This window comes from Eulemur rufifrons, chromosome 8, assembly GCF_041146395.1.
Source record: "Eulemur rufifrons isolate Redbay chromosome 8, OSU_ERuf_1, whole genome shotgun sequence".
NCBI classification, from domain to species: domain Eukaryota; kingdom Metazoa; phylum Chordata; class Mammalia; order Primates; family Lemuridae; genus Eulemur; species Eulemur rufifrons.
Window position 1 is genome coordinate 11922670 of NC_090990.1, and position 15619 is coordinate 11938288.

Sequence of the window (15619 nt, forward strand, 5' to 3'; positions counted from 1 at the left end):
CCCCCGAGGGCAGCAGCAGCAGGGGCAGTGGATCAGAACATTGCTTCAGAGGCACACAGCTCCTGGCCGGGTGACCCTGGGCAAGTGGCGTTAGTTCATGGGCCCTCTCTCACAGGCTCGTTAGATTAGAAATAAGACTATATTGGGTGCCCAGCAGTATAAAGGGCAGCTACTGTCACTCCTCTGACCCTAAGTCTGCCTCAGGCCCTCTCAACACCACAACCCCGAAGAGGCGTCACCAAAGGATGCCCCATGCACAGCTAGTAAGAGTGTCAAATGCTCCCAAAGCCTTTGTTGCCAGAACACTAGCGCCCTGCTCCCCTGAGCTGAGGACTAGAAAATCATCAGTTCCACGTGTCTTTGGGTTCCAGCTCTTAAGGCCACAGGCTTTGTTTTGGGAAAAATCGTTGCCATCAAATGCAGCACCCCAACTTGCTGGCCGAGAACAGACAGGCTCCATTCAGTGCCGACGAGAGGCCCAGAGACAGTGACTCTGATACATCGTCTTCGTGCTGACACCGAGAGGCTGTGCACTCAAGAGAAACCATTCAGCCAGTGTCACCAGAGATGGGCTTAAGCAGCAGTCAACACCTTCTTTTTCAATGTGTATTAAGTCATTCGTTTATTTCTCAAGATGTGCACACTCAAGTATTAAGTTGGCCGGGACAATTCATGGCTCCTAGGTATGTACAGGTCCTTCGATGGCTTGGGTTACAGACAACTTCATAGCTAGTGCATCACACACACAAGATAAAACAGGAAGCCTAAAAACCCCAAGCCACGCCAAGAAAAGATGGGGGTGATGAGGCAGCATCCCGTGGGGGAGTCAACGCACAGGGAGGGAAGAACGGAGGGAGGAAGGCGAGCTAGCTTCAGTCTTCGTCACCTGCGGTGTCCCAGCGGGTGGTCAGGGGATTGAGTTCAACAGGTCCTTTAGGAAGCCCTCTGGGTCAGTGATTTCTGATAAAAGACCTGCAAAACACGACAGGCGGGGGCTGGTTAGGAGCGGGTGTGCACGGCCCCCGGCCCCCTGAGTCACGGCTGCTGCATCCAGCAGAGCACTCGCTGTGCCCTGACAAGCTCCGGCCCGGCTGCTCCCTGCATATCAGCATGACTGGGGGGACAGTCACTGAGCAAACACCCTGCTTCCGGAGGCCGGTGCTGCTGCTGAGGGTGAAGTGGTGCAGGCCGACCTCAGAGCTCCCCGGAGCAGAGGCTGAACACCTGGTGCAGGGACACGGCAGGGTGTGCAAACCCACCGAACCCGAGTGCAGAATGGAAGGGGCTGTCCTGAAGGAGAGTGCCCACAGCTGTCATCGTCTGCTCCAAGGGACGTGGGACCAAAGGAAGGTTAATGTCTCGCCCTCAATGGCTGGGAGGGGCAGAGCAGGGTAGAAGGCCCTGGGTTCTTCTGAGCTTTGCTCCGACCGCTGAGCGAGTTGAGCTCCGTTTCCTCAACTGTCAAATGCAGACAGAGACGCCCTCGCCGTGCTGCCTCACTGTGGGGACTAAGCGGGGGCCCTGCATGTGCAAGTGCCCCGTGCACAGATGACGCTCGATCTGTACCAAGTCCCCCGTGACCACCCCTCCTCACGTGGCAGGCACAGGAGACACTGGCGCCTGTTCACAGGCGTGGAACTGTCAACCCTGAAGGCCTGGCAACATCCAAACTGAAGTCATCGCCCAGGCGCCTGCACTAATGGACGGGAGAGTGGCACAGAACATCTCCCGTTGGCTTTGGAAGGTGTTTTTGTTCTCACATTTGAATAGGGTGTGTCTGAGGTGATGAAACTGTCTAGCAGCTTAAACAAAGTAATAAAGTCATGCTCTGAAAGCCTGACCTAGAAGTGGAGGCCACGGAGGCTCCCTGCCTGATAGGGGCTCTGGCTCTCCCCGCTATGGCCAGGGGCACTGCCACCAGTTCAGGGTTGCAGCAAAGCCTGAACCACGATGAACCCTTCCTTCCCCAGCCCACCTCTTCCTCCTCTCACGAACTCTGACTTGCAGTCACACTGACACAGTCTCACACAGCGGGCGCAAGGCTCAGCACCGAGAACACAGTCTTTGAGACAAGCTACCTGCTCTCTGTCAGGACTTTCTGGGAAGAAAGCAAGGCGTGTGCTAAGGTATGATGGTGGTCAAATGTCTATGCTAAAAAATCGCTGGTGGCCAGAGAACCTATAAGAGGCCACCCTAACAGGGATCGGATCGTCGCCCCTTCTCAGCAGGAAGCAGCCACATGAATCGATGCCCCTACCCAATGACTTGGGCCTCTAGAATAGAGAGTGAGGAAATGTTAGGTAGAGAGCGAGGGATTCTGGGTCTCCTAGGGACGAAAGTGGGCACTTTGCCTTAGTGCAATTGACCCACCTGTGAAGAAGGACAAGGTGGGCCCCAGGCCCCCATCCTCATCCTGCTCCACTTGATCCTGCCCTGAGCTACTGCCATACCTGGCAGCAGGGGGAGGGGGGAGGGGGGAGGGATTACTCTACAAATCTGTCAACCAGAACTTAGTGCGCTGGCTTCGAAAGAATGCAGAGGACTCTGTAGCCCATGGGCCAAACGGTGTAGGTACCATAGAGTCCGGAAGTGGATCTAGAACAACCCATGTGTAGTTAAGACTCAGGTCATGCAACTCCCAGCTGTCTAATCCAAATGGTTCCACGGTGCCGTCCAAGCCACAGGGAGGTCCCAGTCCGAGCACTACAGAACAAGACGCAGACCATAACCAGGCCCTTTTCTGCCCTTCCTTTCGCTCTCCCTTTGCCGCAGCAATGGGTGCAGCCATCACCGTGGTGCGTGTATCGCACACTCCGTAGGCGTACGCTCCTGCTCTATAAGCCCATCTTTCTCTCCTTAATAAACCTCATTTGTGCTTGCCTTAAAAAAAAATGCTGGTGGGAGCAGTAAAGGGTTGGTGGAGTTACACACACAGTGGGGGAGTGTTGGCAGCTGACTGTGCAGACGAGGGAGGTAAGCACCGGCTGACAAGGGCCCACCCCAGCACAGAGCCGCCACTGAGGCCAAAGAACAGCCGACGTGGAAACCCCAGGGCTTTTTGGAAAAAGCACTCAGTTGGCGCTGAACTGGGAAGAAAGAATAATTCACACTGAATATCACTCCAGATCTTTAGCAGGTCTCATTCTCACAGGATAAAAAGATAGAAGAAATGTCAATGGAGGTGTTCTCTTGATAGTGGGATATGGGGGGAATTTCTTCCCTGCTTCTTTACACTGTACAAAATTCCCACAATGAACATCGGGAAAAAGTGACACAGTGGAACAAACTAATGAAAAAGAGCTCGGCAGGTCTGGTTATCTGTCGGCTCTGGGTAGCTACCTTTGTGAGGATGGTGCTGGCGGGGGCCGTGATGCCACAGCACCCCGACCTGAGAGGGCGCTGCATTTTAACCCTGAGTGCATTCTCCCAGACGTGGACCCGAGTCACCTCTCCCTGCTGTCACCTGATGCTCGGTTATGAAATCCAAGCAAATTCTAACGTGTTTGTTTGCAATTAGGATGACAAATTTGTTACACAGAGAATGTCAGTTTTACTAGCTGTGGATGGTCACACGAGCACAGTCCAAAATGTGGCCCACCCTATTGTGCTCTGTCGCGATACTACTTAAGACACAGAGTAGGAATCTTCCATGTCTCCCTGGGGGCAGCTGTGACATAAGGGTCTCAGGTCCCCAAAGGCAGGAGGAAGACATGTGTACTCTCATTTGCACCTTAATTTTCCGAACTATCATAAAAACCCAGAAACAAAAAGAGACTCTACCACTTTCTAGTTATGTTCTCTTGGCCACTTATTTAATCTTCAAAGCCTCAGTTACCCCATCTATAAAGTGGGGATAGGTTGGGCATGGTGGCTCCTGCCTGTAATCCCAGCACTTTGGGAGGCCCTAGAGGAAGAATCACTTGAGCCCAGAAGTTCAAGACCAGCCTGGACAACACAGTGAGACTCCATCTCTATTGAAAAAAAGAAAAAATCAGCTAGGCGTGGTGGCACATGCCTGTAGTCCCAGCTACTCGGGAGGCTGAGGCAGGAGAATGGCTTGAGCCCAGGAGTTTGAGGTTGCTGTGAGCTATGATCTCACCACTGCACTCCAGCCTGGGCAACAGAGTAAGACCTTGTATGAAATAATACAAAATTAAATTAAAATAAAAAAATAAAATGAAATGAGGACAACCATAGCTCCTGCCTCATCCAGGGCTGCCTTGCAGACTGAGATCATGTACAACGGCAGCAGAGGGCCTGGCAGGAGGGGAGTGCTCCGTGCAGGTTAGAGCTGCTGTTCTTGTTACTAGTGACTTGGTCTTTATGCATCTTTCCAGGCTTTTAGTAGGAGCTGACAGGCTGGTTCCAACCTGTGTTTCTTCTGACAGGTGAAGATAAAGCTATGGTCAACCACAGACATGGGCAGGCAGGGGGCCTTGCTGCAGAGGATCTTGAAAAGATAAAACCTTGACACTGACCAGCCACGTCGAGGAACTCTGAGAAGGTCTCCACCGGCATGAACTCCTCCTGGAAGGTTTTTAGGGCTTTGTCGGCAGCTTCGTAGATGGGCATGTCGTTGTGGCGGATATATTCAGCCAGAGAGCAGGACCAGCCTCCCTCCGTGTTACTGGTAGGCACCTTCTACAAGAAACAGCGGGAGACACGGCCGGGGAGCGGGTTATGCAGTGCCTCAAGTCAGTCAGGCCATTGCAATCCTGTGCAAAGAGAGCCCTCCCCAGGTACACCACAGCTTTCCCTGGAGGGTGCTTTAATCTCCTGGGACAACAAAACTTCATTCCTCACAGAGCCTCCTTATTAGGCACTGTGTCACTTGAACCCACAAGCTCCAACAAGCGACTGCATTCTTTCCTCCCTATGCTTCCCATCTGCATTCCTCAAAGCAACGGGAATTGCCAACACATTTCGACCGAGCTGTTTCACTCAGATAACAAGAGGAACCACTCCAAAACACTCTTGGGTCTCAAGGCAGAGAGGGTCCCGTCACAAGCTGGGCCGCAGGAAGTCAGACTCACACAGGGCAGCAGAGTTTATGCAAATGCAGGGGCCAGAGCAACAAAGGGCGACCCAGGAGGGAAGGTCTTCCTATAGCAGTGGGCTTGGAGCAGGCTTGAGAGCGGGTAACAGGAGTGGTCTCTGCTACAAATGTACCTCAGGGACACATCGATCCCGTCCCACAGGAGGGGCATTTGTTTCCCAGGAGCAAAGCGCCCCCAGGCCGGTAGAGCAGCCACCTGGATACCGAGGCAGGGCCAGAGGCTGGAGCACGGACATTTTACACCCCTGCCAAAACACGCTGGGCCTCTGACAGCTTCCTTACCTTAAACATGTTGTAAATGAGATCGACGAGGGCCCAAAAGAGAAGGGACGAACGATAAGCAGAATAGTCCTTCACTGCCTTGTCTGTCAGCCTGGAAAAGAGAATCAGATTCTATCCCATGAAGCCCCCAGGACACTCACAAGGACAGAGCAAGGCATTTTGGGCACAAGGGAAGGGTCATAGCAATCTGTGCATCACAAAGATCCAGCTACTTGCTGATCTGCTTGGAAAAAAGCAGCTGTGGGCAAGAAATTCTGGAGCCCTGGGACCCAGAAGTTTATTGATTACAACAATGCCCCAGGAAATTCACCTGACTCTCTTAGTATTCATCTTCCAGATCAGGGTAAAATGGAAGAGGGGGACAAAGTTGCAACATGGCAATTAAAAGGCTACCGACTTAAAGAAAGGCCAAGGATTCCTGTGTTTCCCTTGTGTTCAGCCACCACACAAGCTCTTGGACTTGGCAGTACCTAACGGATGAAGTAGGAAACAAGGTTCTACTTCAGTCTTTACATTCCCACCGGGAGAAATTTTATAAACAGTCAGCAGACCTAAAGCAGCCAAACACAGCAACCTGTCAGACATGCTGTGCTGAACAACAGCAAGCTGGTGGAAACTTGGTGTTGAGTAATAGTAATGTCTAGGATGGAGCACGCAACCACCCTGACACCTCCTAAATCCTGGGATAATCTGAGCTGTTCACCACACCCCTTTGTTTCTAACTGGTATCATCTCTACTTAATCCAACGATTCAGTTCAGGATTAAAGACTGGCCAGTCCCTTGGAATACTGGGAGCTATCTCTGACACGTCCACTGCCTGCTCAGCACACTCTTGGTTTAAGGAATGATTTCACCGGGTAAAGCCACTGTGAAATACAGAAAGACCAGACTTCCCTCGGCACAGGCAGTGAAATATCAGCGTCAGGGTGCGCTTTCTACCACCCGAGTTCTACAGAGGTTCTGTCTGTGCACAGCCATCACATCTGTAACAACCGAGTAAAGGCTGCTAGATGGACCCTCGTCATGGAGTATTCTACACCTTGGAACACACTGGAACAAACCCCATGACTAAAGGGACAGGTACTAAACATTTAGTTTAGTATTAAAATGCATGTGTATATGTAAGACTCATAAAAATAAGACAAGACAAGCACAGATGTTATTTACTACAGAAGCTAAAACTATATTTATGGGCCTCAAGGGAAGGGACTGCCAACCGTGAGATAGACCATCCACACCTACATTCAGTAAATGTTTAACTAACTCACAAAAAGCAAAGCAAAATAATAACAAAATGAGACAATACCCTGTTTGCTAAAACATGCTTCCTGTAGCCTCCTTCCACCCCAATATCTTCCAAAACCCCCACTTTCTCTCCTGCACACCACGCATGGGGAGGCTGCAGCCTAAAACACTGTGAGGTGGGCCCATGGACAAGAACAACATCCAATCCTCCGCAACTCTGCATCCTGGCAGATAACAGAGGAAGTTCTAATGGATGCCCGAGAACGTCCCAGGCTTCCATATGTGCAAGTTCCTGGCAGAGAAACCTTTTCTTAAAAGTAAACCACACAGAAGCAGCCAGCTTCTCTGGAGCTACATTCCTGTGTATCTGCTACTGCCCCCACCCCATGATGTACAAGACTTAGGACAAAGGCTGCTACCAGTGACACTGTCCCCAAGACCAAGACAACGACTCTGAATGCCCTCCCAGCCATGGGCTCTCCTCCACAGTGGCCTGACACCCAGCAAACCCCTAGCACTCCTAGTCTGTTTTGTGACTCACAGCCCCAAGACCACGGCCAAGTTTGGTCCTTCTCTGTGCCTGTTCTACTTTGCTAAGCAGAAATCTTGAGTGACCCTGCCCAAGTTAATTATTTAAGGTTAATTAGTAAAGGTGACTAACCTGCTACAGAGAAAATGGCAATTCATGAATGTAGCTCACACTGGATTTCCTAATTAAGCTATGGCCAAATCAGCTTTTCCTTAACTGCCCGGGACAGTAATGAATTCTAGTCTCCTGATTGAAAGCAAACAGCTCCTGTGAGCTCAGATGTCACACCTGCCACGGAGAGCCTTGGACCCAATAAACGGTCACTTTATTTGTTATGGACATGGGCTAAGCTTGATTTAGCAACAGCTTAAGTAGCCTCAAGATCTAACTTTTGATTTCTAGCACCTAGTTAACTACTAACGCTGCAGGCTCTCGGGAAACACTGGAAAGGGGCAGGGGTTACATAGCAATCCAACAACACTCACCCCCTTCCCACTCCACACAAACAAGCTGGTACAGCCTGATTCAACATTATAGCTCCAACCTGGTCTCTCTGGGGGTGTGAGTGCCTACGGACCAGCTACTTGATAAATCAGAGCTGATGGCAGTAAAGACACCAGGTGTGCCAGTTCAGGCACATGCAGTTTCACTTGGCTTGTCATTACCATGGCCCTGAAAGTTTCCCCTCTGCTGCAGTGCTGGCCCACAGATGCGGAAGTGATCCCTTGGATCCTGAGCTAAAGTGGAATCACAGGGACAGATCCTCTAGAAATGAAGCAGGGGCACATTCACTCAAGGGGCTAAACCCAGAGCCTACTGCACAGCTCCCCAGGACAGGCAGACTGTTCGGGGCCACCGTCAGCCTGAGTGGTGCACATGGAGTCCCCTCTGTGCACAGCAATTGATGTGGGCCTCCCGGAGAGCTGGGGTGGTGGTTTCGGTTGTTTCTCTCACAACACCTCCCATCTGACCCACACTGCAGCACGAGGTCATAAAACAAAGACCACTCCTTCCTGACATGCTGCTCGGAGGTGGCCACATGAACAGGAGAGTGAATCCGGAATGAGAGAGAGGCTCATAGAACATCGGGCAGATGGGATAGGAATATAACCAAAAAGCAAGAATGATGAGCTTTTAATTATTAGAAAATACCCAGTAACAGCCATGCCAAAACTTTCCCAGTTTATGCCCAAACTAGTAAGATTTGGAAAAGCTGGTTATGGGTCTCACCCCTGCTGGCCCTAATCTTCTCACTAGTCGTACCACCCTGTGCCTGGCTGCCTTCCTCTCTGAATTTTCTGTAGCAGGTAAGCCTGGCTCCACCCTTCTAATGGCTGAACACAAGACCCACAGGTGATCAGGCAAACGCCAGCCTTCGGCCTAGACTTTTGGTCTGACGGACTGAGAAAGGTTGGTGTCCACTGCAGAGTCCACCGAGCACGCCTCCACCTAGCACACTGGGAATACATAACACACTGGGAATACACAATCCGGGCAACAGCTTCCTGAAGCAGGTACTGACCTGGTGGCTCCCCCTGGAGCCACTGCCCGGGCCTGCGAGGTCACCAGCAGCCTGCGCAAGATTTCCACACGTGTGGCTCTCCACTGCTCAGGGGGCAGGATGTGGAGGGCCAGGACTGTGAAATAGTGGGGCCCGTCCACTTCAAAGGCACTCTCCACCCACTTCTCCTTGGGCTGCTCCAGAAAGCCTTGGAGGTTCTTCTCTTCTCGGGAAGTTGCTCGGGTTCTGGAAGGAAAGGGGCACGATGAGAGCAGGCGAAAGCAGGGCACCGCAGCAGGGGAAGAGGGTTTGCTCAACCTGTCAACCTCTCATTGCGCTTGTTGAATGCTTGGATTACTAACACCCCCCACCTCATCCTTGACTGCTCCTCTCACCCCCTCTTCCCCTTCCAGGTCCTTCTTTGTGGCATCTTCCTTGACCCCCTGCCCCCCACCCCAGCTCTGACACAATTCCAAACAACTACTGGCCCCTGAGCACCCTGCTGTCAGTTACATTCACAAACATCCCACTATGGAATTGTCCTACAACTCTGGAAGCCCAGAGAAGTGAAGTGACTTGTCCAAAGTCACCAAGGTAGTAAGAGACGGTGTCAAAACATGAATCTAGAGTCCTGACTTGGGTCCATGGCCTGAATTCTCCCTCGCTCTACTAGTCTTATCATATTTAAGTGATTTGCCCTAAATTTGCATCTGGTTCCTTTCCCAGGCTCCCTAGTTTGGTTTGTTTTCTTATGATCTGTGTCCTCCCTCCTTCGTTTGAGCACAGGTTCTTCCAGACAAGTGCTTCTTGTTCTCACTCTTGCCTAAGGTGCAACAGTAGTGACGGTCACAGCACATACGAGTGCCAGGCACCGTTTTAAGTCCTTTACGTGGATTATCTTAATCCTCATGGGAACTCTACGGGACATAGACTACCTCTATCCCCATTCTATAGAAAAGGAAAACTACAGTACAGAGGAGGTGAGTGTATTTTGCCCAAAGTCACACTGGGGCAAGAACTGGGCTTCGAACCCAGGAAGTGTGGTTCCAGAGCCTGCCCATCAACTCCCTCTTCCTCGACAAGAGATCACTCAGGTCCTCCCTGACGATACACTTCCGGCCACACACTCTCCCTGTAACCTGGATGGTGCTCTCGTGCCATGAATGCTTGATACCCTATCCTAATTCTGTGGGGGGACAATGAACACAACACACCACTCGCCACCACTAGAATCCAAGTTACCAGGCCTGTAGGTGGCACCGCCATAGACACTGACGCTGGGAAAGCAGCGGGGAGTGTGCAAGGGTACCCTGCGTCCTTCCACTCCCTGGAAAGTGCGCGTGATAGACTGGGTGGAGACACTCGGCTTGATCTTCCAGCCCCGCTCAGGCTCCACTTTGGCTCATGGTGGTCCTAGTGTGACATACTTGCCTTTACACACAAATGTTCCACCAAAGGCACCCAGCCTCCCTGTGACCAAGCTCCCACCAATGTCAAGTGGCCAAGCAGGGAAGCAGTCTGCAGCTGAGAAACAGCGCCTCTCCATGGGGCTTCTGGGTCAGCCTGTGACTGACCAAAGAAACCGTGACAAAGCCAACTCCTTCTCCAACTAAGGGGCTCGAGCATGAGCTACAAATATCTGGCATTTGAGAAACATGGGTCACCTGAAGTCACCAGCTCTATTCCAGCTGGGTAAATCATGGAATGTTTTTTCCCCACTGGATCTATTTTCTCCCTGGAGACGGGAGCAGTCCACGCCACCTCACGGCTGCCAAAAGACATGTCTCTGCAAACACCAAGGCTCTGTCAAGGGCCCCAGGAACACTGGAAGTTGGCAGCAGGCAGGCCTGAGCAGAGTGTGGACAGAGGGAAGGTCCGTGCCATCAGTGTGCCAGGCGCTGCTTCTGCCCGTCGAAGTGGTTCAGCAGATGACGTAATGCGCTCTGACAGACCTGCCCCTGCATTTTTTAACAATGAAGCCTGTGGTCTCAAGGTCAGCCTTTTATCTCACAAGGAAATGGGAGGGAAGGAAAAAAGAACATTGCTGAAGAGAGAGGACCAGAGAAGATAAGAGACAGATTGTCCTGGTGCCTCAACTGCGCCTCAGCTGCCTCAGGTGAACTATACACAGCCTTTCAACAGTCCAGCCAGCAGCACTGTAAGACTCGCTAGGAGGTGAGGCCTAGGAGAACGAAAACACTGACTTAAACTGAAGAGCAAAAGGAGAGTAAATCTCTTAATTTGCCTTTAAAATCTGGAGTGGAATGAAAGAGGAATATTCTCTACCTCCTCTAAGTGCTTCTTTAAAATTACATTTTTAAGTATCAACCTAACTGTTCCATAATGTGCATATGGATAAAAATACAAACCTCCTTTTTTCCTGGGTGCCTTTTGTTCTCAGTTTACTTCGCCAAATAATCCTCAACCCTCCCTCCCTTTCCCCTCACACTTGCCAGAAGCATCGCTCACTGGAGAGAAAACAGGGATAACAAATCCAGTTTTCCATCTATGAAATGGGTCCTTAGCTCTGCTGCATGCCCTCCATGGGAAGCCTTCTCCCGTACCAACCCGTGTGCCCTTGACTAATGACTGTGATGTGGCTCTGACCTACGGCCTCTTCCCCTTAGAGAATAGCCTGGAAGGCAGAAGTAGTGGCTACATCGAAGTAGAGGCTTTGATGGCCTGGCTTCTCCCATTCCCTGCTCCCCCATGAGCTGAAAGTCCGTCCAAGGATGCAGCCCTTGGCTACCCATGGGGGGGGATAGGGCAGTTTTGCAAAGGAAGTAACCCTGATAGCTTCATTTTACGTGACACCAAAAGGCCACAGAAGAACATCCCCACTCAGTAAAAAGGCTGCCTTGGCTCAGACATTTGCTCTGGAACTAACTAGGGAGCATATGGAAAAGCTGGGGGATCTTATTGGGCAGAGGGGATGTCAGGGTGGGTCAGCCCAGATGCCGTCCTGATACTGACGTGTTCAGGACGTAAAGCACAGTGTGAATGATGTACGGGATCAGGTGGATGTTGCTCTCCCGGCCACCCCCGCCGGTGTCCGCACTGAACGACTGCTCCATGGCGAAGCGCAGGAAGAGCAGCTTGATGTCGTGGATGTTGAGCTGGTACGTGGGCTCCCGCTGGCCCGTGCATTCCTGGAGGTAAGTGTTGTGCCTAGGGGGACGCAGAACAAACACTGAATTGGAATGTGTGTTTCCACACACATTCCACAAAAACGCAGTTTGGAAGACAGAAGCCCACCCCACCTCTACTCTACCGGTGGCTGCAAAGGTTAACAAATGGAGAGAAGGAAAGGGAAAGGTGAGGACAAAAGCTGGGGCCAGCAGGAAGACCAGACCATGGGACATTTTCATTTCTGCTGTAACAGTGTGACACTCTCCAAGTTTTAATGAGAACCCACCACTTTTGGGGCCCCATTTCTTGATGGACAAATGTCATAGGACATATCATGGCCACATCTGGAAGTAATTTTATCCATGCTGACTGACAAGGTGATCTAGCCATAATAATGAGCTGTTCAACCTCTAAGTAAAAGGTGTTTTTCCTATATCAGTATACATTCCCAACTACCTGGGCTCTGCCTCTTCTTAACTGGGTGACCTTGAGTAAGTTGCTTAACTTCATGTATCTCAATTTCTTCACCCGTACAATGTGCACAAGACATGGTAAGCACTTCGATATGCTGCCCATTATTGCTGCCAGGTGCCTGTTTTGTGGCAGGTACCTTTTTATCCCTGAGCTTCCAAGTAGGACTTGGGCTGGGGCCCACTCCACAACCACAAGACACAAGGACCTCAAAGAAGCTTTAGCTATTCTAGTCTGGATTTTTAGGACCGTGGAAGTCTTAAAGGGAGCCTGATATCCCCTCTGCCATGAAGCCACTTTCCTTATTTAAATCTCACAGTGACACGCCATAGAAGCGAACTCTGGGAAATTCTGGCCTCAAGGGCCAAGTCGGGGGTCCTGCATCTGTCATAAGATTAACAATGGAAGAAAGGCGGCGAATAACTAGAAATTTTCCAGGGTGCCCCAGAAGCTGAGGGTGTTGGCTTCTCTCACTCTGTGGGTGCACATGTCAGGCCATCCCTTCAGTAAACCCCCTTCCCCGTACCCCTGTTTGCCTGGACAGCTCCCTAGTCAGCAAGCAGAGAGATGGGGATTCCCAATGAAGGTGACGGGAAATGGTGTCACCAGGGGCTGGGCTGATAGCCGATCTTCCCCCATCTCCTAGGAATCCGTCTTTCCTACCATGGAAAATGCTCAACACTCACCTGGCCAAGCAAGTGGCAAAAGCTGATTCAGGGACATGCGGCCCCCAGACGGGAAGGAGCCCGTTGCACTTGGTGTTGGCATTCTGAAGGGCGGCGCTTTCCCACTCTTCCCGGCCTCGAGCCAACCTGGATGAGGAGGACAGCAGGGACAAGTGGCTGCTGGAATTAATTTGGCAACCAGGCACCTAGGCAAGTCGGGTAGGTGAGGGAATGCTAACCTGAAGAAATAAGTTAGCCCATGCTCCTGACCCTGTGGAGAGAATTAGCCATGTGTGACCTTGACACACTAAGTGCTAGCTTCACTAATTCAGGTAAGCAAGATTGCTTTCACCAGCCTTGGGCCAAAGCCAAAGCATAGTTTCCTAATATGGCACGAATGGCTGTGAACCTATATGGTTTAAGATCTAACACCCTATTCCCCAGAGACTAGGGAGCAAGGCCGGCAGTCCCACCCCCTCCAAGCCCAGAGCCTTGGGCAAGTGGCCCGCTCCTCTGTAGTAACGCAGGCCAGAGCTGAGGCACACATGGGGAGGGGGAAGGCCCCTGAGCAGACCTCCTGAAGGACCCGCTCTGCAAGAGCCAGGGCTCACCTGACAGCAGCCAGGTGGCAGTCGTAGTGCACGATGTTGAAGTGGGACACGGTGCTATAGCCCTGCTGTTTCCGGGGCTTATTCTCCATCTCCTCCAAGGCCACCCGCTTAGTGAAGGTGTAAATGCCCAGGACCTTCGTGGGCTGCAAAGAAAACAACATAGAAAGGAGAGGTGAGAAGAAACCCCAAGGTAGGCTTTGGAAGGAGGTGAAGCAGAACAGAGGGGAATTGTCTCTCTTCCTGGGCAATGCCTTGAGATTCAGGTGCTCCAACCCGCCCAGAAGTATTCAGGAGACAGGGCGATGGTCAGTGCCCTGGTCTATTGGTTAAGCAACTGGCTGGACACAGCCCTTGTGAAATTATCCAATGTACATAAAGCTCTGAACATGAGGCCTAACATAGAGAGAATTCTACGAGTGGTATTTGTTGATGACGATGATGATGAAGATAACAAAAAGTAATGTTCAGATCAGTTTGCCTTCCTGCCTTTAAAGAGGATGGCTGGTCCTTCTGTCAGTTTCCTAAATGCAAGCCTTGACCCCGGCCTACTAGAACAAAACGGCCTGCAGGAGAGGGACGCCCCTAGGACAGGGGCCAGGCTGTGCATAGAAGCCCACACCCTCAGGAGCGACTGCGGGCCCTGCAGCGGTACCTGGAACTTGTACCCCTCCCTGCAGATGCAGCACGTGAGGCCCGGCTCCTCGATCAGCTCTTCCATCTGCTTCAGGAGCGCTGTCTTGGTCACAACCTGGCCCTTTTCGTTTGTCTGTAGGGGAACCCAGGTGGCTCGTCAGGAAGGGATTTCCACGCACCCCCCCCCCACCCTAATTGGGGATGCTCAGGAACAGGGCTAACCTCCACGTACACTAAAAGGACTGCTACATAGACAGGAAAGCCCTTTAGTTATCTTCTAATGAGGGTAAAGACCAGACTCTTCTGCTATTCTCTCTTCCTACAGGAACCACTGAGGCAGAGGAAATCACCCAGCTGGAACCCTGGCAAGTTGCCACCTGCCATCAGAAAAGCCCCCTTTCTTTGCGCCAGCAACGCCAAGTCTCAGCTGCCAAGGGCTGTTGCATTATGATTCATTCACTGTTCCCATGTGAGTTTTAAAACTGCTGACACTCAAGTTTGTTGGTTTAGAGAAGGATCGTGTAGGACTACTGCTTCCTCCATGGTGGGACAGTGAAAAGAGCACAGAGTCCCTTGTGTCAAACAGACCTGGGTTCAAAATCCTGTCAACCACTTATTAGTTATGTGCCTTGACCTATTTACTATACCTCTCAAGTTTTAGTTACTTCATCTGGAAAATGAGTATAATAATATCAACCCCATAGAACCACTTGAGGGCTTAAATAAAATCTCCTAAGGCACTTAGTGGCTGGCATACAGTAAATCCTCGATAAACAACAGCTATTATCACCACTTTTACTGTTTTTGTGAACTTGCTACTAAGTCACTTATGCCCAGAGTCTCATCTGTATAGCAGAACAATAACAGTCCCACCTCCCAGGGTGCCCAGCACACCTAATTCCTTCCTCCTCCTCTGTCCACACTTCACCTTCACTATCTCAACCCCTGGTCTGCCCTGAAGCATAATTCCATGGCCATCTCCTCAACAGTCAGGGCAGTGGCTTTACCGTCATGCCCAGGGTGCCCAGAGCCTTCTGCCTCATGGCCATGGCCATGCGCTTCTTCTCAGCCCGGGTCTCCCTGCGGGCTGCGTCAATCTTCTTGTTTACATCCGGGTGCTCCCGCAGTGCCTCCAGCAGGTTCTCTGCCAGGGTCCCAATGCCCTCATCGCTGGACACCTGCTCCAGCTTGTGCAGGTTTGTGATGGAGTCAGTTCCAATCAGAACCTGCCAACAAGAGATGAGAGAGATACATGCTTCCAGTTATGTAGACAGGCCTTCTCAGGAGCCTGTTTAGAAAATCAGTAAATGTGCACCATCTCACATCACCTGCTTGGCTATAATTACATTCTTTGACTCTATACTTTGAGAGAGACACACAAATGGAAGAGGGTTTGGTTTTGCCACTGACCTTTGGCCAGTTACTATGCTCTTCAGCTTCAGTATTCCCACCTATAAAATGGAAATAATGCCAGGGCTGCCGGGATGATTAAAAAT

The 15619-nt window shown here is 51.2% G+C and overlaps 1 protein-coding gene across 1 annotated transcript in view; it reads right to left on the bottom strand.

Moving 5' to 3' along the window:
- Positions 1-508: 508 nt before the first annotated feature.
- UBR4 (ubiquitin protein ligase E3 component n-recognin 4) overlaps positions 509-15619 on the bottom strand; it is a 127812-nt gene continuing 112701 nt past the window's right edge. Inside the window, exons 98-106 of the mRNA XM_069479418.1 lie at positions 15131-15349; positions 14143-14256; positions 13491-13633; positions 12901-13026; positions 11588-11782; positions 8636-8860; positions 5339-5429; positions 4479-4641; positions 509-972 (exon numbers count right to left, since the gene is read on the bottom strand). Coding sequence (XP_069335519.1) covers positions 908-972; positions 4479-4641; positions 5339-5429; positions 8636-8860; positions 11588-11782; positions 12901-13026; positions 13491-13633; positions 14143-14256; positions 15131-15349 — 1341 coding nt within the window. The 3' untranslated portion in view covers positions 509-907. The remainder of the gene's footprint in view (positions 973-4478; positions 4642-5338; positions 5430-8635; positions 8861-11587; positions 11783-12900; positions 13027-13490; positions 13634-14142; positions 14257-15130; positions 15350-15619) is intronic.